The sequence below is a fragment of the Mesoplodon densirostris genome, chromosome 6, assembly GCF_025265405.1.
Source record: "Mesoplodon densirostris isolate mMesDen1 chromosome 6, mMesDen1 primary haplotype, whole genome shotgun sequence".
Classification (NCBI taxonomy): domain Eukaryota; kingdom Metazoa; phylum Chordata; class Mammalia; order Artiodactyla; family Ziphiidae; genus Mesoplodon; species Mesoplodon densirostris.
In genome coordinates this window covers 109738796-109746749 of record NC_082666.1, presented here as the reverse complement: position 1 = coordinate 109746749, position 7954 = coordinate 109738796, and the positions used below count along the sequence as shown (strand labels likewise).

General features: G+C 40.5%; 1 protein-coding gene across 1 annotated transcript; it reads left to right on the top strand.

The window, feature by feature from the left end:
* The first annotated feature begins 590 nt into the window (after positions 1–590).
* Positions 591–4738, top strand: LOC132491683 (E3 ubiquitin-protein ligase RLIM-like). Its single transcript, XM_060100517.1, has 3 exons — positions 591–828; positions 2160–3233; positions 4155–4738. Exons 1-3 carry the CDS (start codon positions 591–593, stop codon positions 4736–4738), a joined length of 1896 nt encoding a protein of 631 aa, XP_059956500.1.
* The last annotated feature ends 3216 nt before the right edge of the window (positions 4739–7954 follow it).

Genomic DNA, 7954 nt, shown 5'->3' with positions numbered 1-7954 from the left:
GCCAGGGCCCTGGTAAATTATCAACAATTGTGGGCTTTCTTAGTGAGAGTCTAGGATTTGAGAAATTCATGAGGAGAAAAGGCGGAGGTCCCTGGGCACCTGAAAATGAGAATTGCTGCATTGAACTAGGCTGACTTTGGCATGGCATTTTGAAGAAGGCAGTCATATGGAATGTAACGAATAAATAGAGCATATCAGAGCCTGAAAACCTGAGAATAGGCTCATGTGGGTGAAACGAGGTGAAGCACGGTGCTTGGTACACTATAAACCCTCAGTAACATTGGCTGGTTTTGAATGAAATGAAACCTAACCTGAATCCAATCCCTACTCGGTAACAGCGGGGAAGATAATGGGTGCCTAGGCAACGTCTAGCAAGTTCTGGGCTAGAGGCGGCTCCCAACTGTTGCGTCACCAGGGGCCACAGAACTGAGTCGGGAAGGGAGAAGGGAGGAATCTGTGCGGAGGGTCATCCGACTGAGTCGGAACCGGACACTCTGGCAGGAAGTAGAAAGCGAAGAAAACGAAACGACCATTGGTGAATTTCAACACCACGTCGTGAATTTCAGATAATTTTCCACTTGTTTATTAAGATGGAAAACTCGGATTCCAACGATGAAGGAGATGGAGTTTCGGCCCAACACATAAGTCAAACGGACCGATTGGTTCGGGAAGAAGATTTCTCCAGGTTCGTAAATAATCTGAGTGAAGAAGATTACGAACTTATGAGAGACAACAATCTTCTAGGCATTCCAAGTACGGAAGAAGAGTTGCTGAGAAGACTTCAGCTAATTAAAGGAAACGCACCACAAGACTCAGATGAAAATACAGGTATATTCTGCTTTTGGAGGGAATAGGATGGGATGAATAAGGAACTTCATAATAGGAAATAGTAACTTCATAATAGTAAATAGTAAATTATACAGAAGTGACTTACATTAATTTGGTAAGTAACTTCTCATAAAAAGAACTGGCATTTACTTGATTTTTGGTGAGCATGTCAAGGTATGTTTGTTTGTTTTCCTGATTCACATTTGGGTTGTTTTAATTGGGAAACAGTGCAAAGTAGCCTATTTGTATTTTTCTTGGTTTTCTACCTCAACTGAAAGTCCCTCCTACTTCCTGAATTATTTTTTCTACATAGACATGTAAAAAAAGCACACAGAAATATTCTCCACTGGGGACAATTGTGCTCTCTTCAACACCTGGGGACATTTGACAATGGCTAGAGATATTTTTGGTTGTCACAGGGGAGGCATGGGTGTTACTAGCATCTAGTGGGCAGAGGCCAGGGATGCTGCCAAAGATCCCACAATGCACAGGATAGCTCCCCAAAACAAAGAATTGTCCAGCACCAAAATGTCAATAGTGCTAAGGCTGAGAAACCCTGCTCGAACCTCAGGTCTGGTGCCTTGCCTCCCAGTGTGAAGTAGAGGATTTTGCTGTCTAATGAAGAGGATACTATAATACTTTGGCTCTTGAATATGGTCTTATATGTACCATGCTAGGTTCAGTCTATTCATTTGATCTGACCTTCAATTTAATGTCAATTAAAAATCTTGGTAACATTAAGAAGTATTCAAAATGCAAACACTTTTAAACCTATAAAACTTGTTTATGTTTGGGCAATAACCTTATATTTTAAAATAGCTTATCTATTATCAAAAGCACATAAGTGAAGAGCCTACAAGTAGTCATGTTGGAGACTCATGAAAATTAGACAATAATGTAAATTGAACTAAACTACTAGCATTGTACCTTAACTGGTGTTTACCTTGTTTAATTGCATTAGTGTTTTGACAGTGGACTGAAAAAAAAGTCTCTTGACATTCCTCCGACAGTGGTACACAGGGCTGTGTATATGATGAAATACTGAAACATAGACTTCCTCCGGATTCCCTTTTTAAAAAATTCTCTAAGTTTATCTAGGATTAGCTCACTCTTTTTGGATGGAATCGAAACTTTTCTACCTTTACTTATAAATCTACACAGTGCAGTTTATAAAATATTAACTCTATAAATGTGAAATCAGTTGAAAACATCTGAGTATTTAAGTTCTCATTTTTTGTTTGTTTTTGAAACAAAGTTTCAGAGTGCTATTTTATGATGGTTCTAATTTTGGTGGTTCTTTTATGCACCCTCCCCATTTTTTTTGTTAACAGACAGAGGAGACTCTTCAGATGACGTGTCTAGTGGTGACTCTCTAATAGACTGGCTTAACTGTTCTGGACAAACTGAAAATATGACAAGTGGACAAAGAGAAAACCAATCTTGGAGAGAAGAGAGCCTAATTAATCCTAAAAGTGATCAGTTCATATTCAGTTTAGAAATAAATGTTAACCTTGATAATGGGAGTCCAAATCCAGAGAATGAATATGTAGCATCTGCAAGACTTCCCAGAAGAGAAAATATGGAAGACAGCCAAAGGCAAGTGGAAAGTCCACAATCTGAATCAATATTTACAAGACCATCTATGTCTGAACAAGATACAACTGAAACATTAATGGAATTCCCACCTACCACAAGTCAGAGAAGAGCAAGAAGTAGGAGCCCAGAGTATCGGAGAACCAGAGGAAGAATTGAAAGTTGGTCGCCTCCACGTTCACTTAGGGAAATTGTACAAAGACTTAATCATAGTATACCCTCTCAGAATTTTGAGCAGCCTCTGCTAAGTGAGAATGCGAGATTTTCTAGAACTGAGCACCAAGAAATATTGAGACAGCAAATGACTGGATTTGAGTTGCAAAATAGCGGTCTTATTGAAACTTCTAGAACAAGGAATGCCGTTCATGGAGAAAATTCTCCAGATACAACCAGCAGTGGTGAATCTTGGGGAATGTGGGAAATATATCCAACCATAACCTTCAATCTTGAAGTAGGACAAGTTCATTCTGGAGCATATTCTCAGAGAGACAGCAGAGCTAGTAGAACTCAGTTAACATCTGAGACACCAAACAACACTGTCACTTCTGAAAGTGAACGAGGACTGAGGCATATGTATTCACATTCTGAGCAGGCAGGTGTGAGAGCTTATGTCAATACCATTAGAAATCCCGTTTGCAGAACTTTAAATACTAGATTAAATGATACAACATCTGTTCCAATTCAGAGCACGTTAAGGCAGACAATGGCAGAATTTAGTAACTCAAGTAACCTTATGGACAGTGACAGTAATTTAGAGCATAGTGTCTCACCTCCAAGTCAAAACATGGAATGGTTAGAGTCACCTAATGGTAGTAGTAGTGGTACATTTGGTTGTGATTCAAATGCTAGCTATGATACCCATTCAAGTTCCACAATGATTTGCCATTCACGCCCCAATTGTATGTCTAGTTCCAGTTCTAGTCCTATTTCTGGTTCCAGCTCAAGTGATGAAAATTCAGGAATTAGCTCACTGATGTTTGAAGGCAGTGAAGGGACAAACTTATCATCAGACTTATCATCAGAGACCAGCCAAGGGGGTAGACAAATTATCCTTGACAGTAATTTAGAGCATAGTGTCTCACCTCCAAGTCAAAACATGGAATGGCTAGAGTCATCTAATGGTAGTAGTAGTGGTATATTTGGTTCTGATTCAAATGCTAGCTATGATACCCATTCAAGTTTCACACTGATTTGTCATCCACGCCCCAATTGTATGTCTAGTTCTAGTTCTCGTCCTATTTCCGGTTCCAGCTCAAGTGATGAAAATTCAGGAATTAGCTCACTGATGTTTGAAGGCAGTGAAGAAACAAACTTATCATCAGACTTATCATCAGAGACCAACCAATGGGATCGACAAATTATCCTTGACAGTAATTTAGAGCATAGTGTCTCACCTCCAAGTCAAAACATGGAATGGTTAGAGTCATCTAATGGTAGTAGTAGTGGTATATTTGGCTCTGATTCAAATGCTAGCTATGATACCCATTCAAGTTCCACACTGATTTGTCATTCACGCCCCAGTTGTATGTCTAGTTCCAGTTCTAGTCCTATTTCCGGTTCCAGCTCAAGTGATGAAAATTCAGGAATTTGCTCACTGATGTTTGAAGGCAGTGAAGAGACAAACTTATCATCAGACTTATCATCAGAGACCAGCCAAGGGGGTAGACAAATTATCCTTGACAGTAATTTAGAGCATAGTGTCTCACCTCCAAGTCAAAACATGGAATGGCTAGAGTCATCTAATGGTAGTAGTAGTGGTATATTTGGTTCTGATTCAAATGCTAGCTATGATACCCATTCAAGTTTCACACTGATTTGTCATTCACGCCCCAATTGTATGTCTAGTTCCAGTTCTAGTCCTATTTCCGGTTCCAGCTCAAGTGATGAAAATTCAGGAATTAGCTCACTGATGTTTGAAGGCAGTGAAGAAACAAACTTATCATCAGACTTATCATCAGAGACCAGCCAAGGGGGTAGACGAATTATCCTAATAATATCTGATGAAAGTGACTCTGGGTCCTCCCATAATCTGCAACAGTTTTTCCTCTTAAATGAAGATGATCTATACCAAACTACAGGACTCACCAAAGCACAGATTGACAGCTTGGCTGTAAGATCTTTTAGTGAAAATGATGCACTAAAAGCCTGTAGCATTTGCCTTACAGAGTACACAGAAAACAGCAAGCTTCGCATACTACCTTGCTCCCATGAATATCACATTCACTGCATTGATCGCTGGCTGTCTGAGAACTCTACGTGTCCGATTTGTCGTAGGCAAGTAGTGGATTCCAATGAGAGTGAAAATCCTGATCGATGAATTCTCAGCTATATAAAGTGTTATAGGGCTTCCCTGGTGGCGCAGGGCTTGAGAGTCGGCCTGCCGACGCAGGGGACTGACAATAAAAATTAATTTCACACCATAGCAGTTCACTGAATTTCAATAAAAACTTAGCATGTGCACTGGGTTGGGATGTTCCTGATTCCATGGGAGAAATGTCTTAATATGATATAATGAATCTAGATAGATCCTAGTAGTATTATCTCGTCATGTAAACCCCAGACATCTCTTAGCCCTGTTCAATCCTGGTTGTGCATGCAAAGAAACAGAAACCCAACCAAATATCAATAATTAAGAAGCCATTTAAGACTACATTAGAGTCATTCACATAAAGAAGTCATGTTACATTCCTAGAATGCCATAAAAAGCTTTGAAACCCTTCTCTTCCTATCTCTCTCCACAGCAGTTTATCCCACCTCCCTAACACTACCTTAACGTTTCGCCTATTCCCCACTACCAATGTATCAGTCAGTTCTAGCTAAAAACTGATGGCACACTTTAAAAGAGTGATGGAATAGCATTTAATGAAGAGACTAAAGTGTGTAAAGAATGAAGGGAAACCAAGAGATGATGAAGTACCCTGAGGCTAGCAGCTGTGAGAAGCCAGTATTATAACCACTAGGTTTGAAGGGGCATAGAGAGATAGCAGTTCCTGCAACCCAGAATGTCTTCGAGTTATAGGAGAAGCCCACCCAACAAGAGATGTAACCTTAGAAAATGGCATCCACTGCCAACCTAAAGTTTGGAAGGGGGCAGATCATGGAAATAAATACCCTTGCCTTCTTTCCTCCTGACTTCTAATCACTTATCAGTAGTTCATATTAACCAAACCCAACCTGAAGACACAGAGAGACTGGTCCATGAAGCTGATAAAGATCAGCCTCCTGGAATCACGAAGCAGGGTTAAGAAGGATGGCGAGTAGATCCGGTAAGCAAATCAGAGACCATCTACCACAACCAGCATTCCCAACTCTCTTCAAACCCAGCCTGTGTATGCTTTCTTGCCTCTTCCGCTTCCGCTTGTTCTCTATTCCACTCTATGACTCAGCTCTTTAACAACCCTCTCTATTTTCCTTTCGTTTACTCAGATCTTGTATTTTTAAAAGTGATAAGATGACAAAGCCTTAGAACTTAATTACCTTTCTCTTAAACATGTCACACTTTGATTTGCTGTGATTGTAAACAACTAAGGATAAAGGGCAGTTATAGGTATGTCTTTAATTTTTGCTTCTTCAATATACTCAAGCTTCAATTTCTTTCTATATATGTTTAGTTCATATAATTAATTTTTAAAACAGATTCTAATTTCTTTTAAAGGGTTTTATGGTTTATATATGACTCAATCATATGATTAAGAGTGAATTCATGTGAATGACCCAAAGTAGCCAATTGCTGCTTGGAGCCTCACAAGCTGCAATATGAAAGCCTTAAAGGTAAAACTTGGCTTCAAGAAACATGTCTACATAGTTCAATTCTAACTGTCCCCAGTAAAACCATCACCCAAAACCCCGAGTATTTGAAATCAAAATTTAGGTCATGCTTCCTTCCAACCTAAACATAGTGAAGGATTTTTCTCCTACTTCAGCCTGAAGACTATTTTTGGGGGGTTGTATTGGCCAGTCCAGAAAATTTTGCTTAAATTTTTCAATCCTGGTATAGGTGAGAGTACATTGTATTATGACCTAAAGCAATAATCAGAAATTTTGTGCAATGTGCAACCTATACAAATGTAGGCAGTGTTAAGTATACACCTTCTCTAAAAAGTTAAAGTCAGCAACATCACTGACCTTTCTTTTCTCTGTGAATTGCTGGCAGCCACAGTATTTGCACATAACTACAAAATATAAATGGGGAGTGGTGGTGAAGTTTTTGAAAACATCTTTGAGGTAGTATATTTTTCACACAGAAGATATCTGCATGGCCAGAAATGAAGGCTTGGCTCAAACCTCTGAAATTTACATTAACTTCTGAAAGTTGTTTGAATAGTCTGATTTTTAGGAAGTATTTTTGATATCAGATATACTTCACTTAAAGTGAGTAGAATAATTATAACAGTACTTGGCTTTCATGCTATCCTAACAGATTAAAACCTTCCAAAGGATGATAATTGCTTAATTAATGCTTCAGTACATTCACGTGCACCTTCTGTGGTCGACAGAATTCTAAGATGATGCCCAATGATCTTTGTAGGAGCCCCTCCCCTTGAGTATGAGACCTGTGAATGTGATGGACTATCATTCCCATTATTAGATTATGTTATATAGCACAGTTGATTGGGAGCTTATCCAGAGTGAGCCTGACCTAATCAGGTGAGCACTTAAAAGGCACACAGAGGACTTCTAATCCAGATAAGATGGTTTATACTTCCCTCTCCCTGCTCCCCCTTTATACGCACAACTATATATCCTGGAAATAATATGAGACAACCAAAGGAGACCTCTGAAAGGTCTAGAGAAGGTGAATTGCCTAGGGACCCTCAGAATGGATGAACAGCCTCATGGCAGGGCACCTTATGACCCTCTACCAACAAAAAAATGTGATCCAGGCCCAGCATTTCCTAACTCCCAACTTAGTAACAGGAAGTGGCTCAAAGAGGCTCTTCCTCCATCACATCAAATGGGAATCCCCCAAACACCAGGCGAGCCTTGCAGAACCTGCAACGACGAACAATTGGAAGCCCTGATGACAATAAGTGACCAGGGAAAGTGCTTTCCTTCCCCACTGGGCCTGAGATCCCCCTTCACCACCCAGACACATCAGTGGCTAAGGGTCCCAGCAAAAGTGCTCCTACCACAAAAAGCTCCCACCTGGACAATGCTCTCCTCAGATGGGCCTGAGGCTCCTCTCCCCTCCCCAGAAACATCAGGCAACTTGCTGGTACCGGCAACGGAGATCCCTCCACAGAAAGCTCTCAACCTGGTAAGCACCCTCCACTCCTTAGAGTCCAGGGAGACCCTGTCACAAGTGCCTGGCCCAGGGAGGACTCTTCATCACGTGTTCCAGAGATTCCCTTCCCTCACCAGAAGCACCAAGTGCCGTATCCTGGGGAAGCTACTTCAGACCCCATAAGCAGCATGAGAAGGGACCAGAGGTAACCCCACCTGCACAAGAGAAACAGACCATAAGAGTACCACAAAGGGTCAGAAAATTAGGTTATCATGGAACCACCATCCATAAAAGTACAGGAAATGTGTG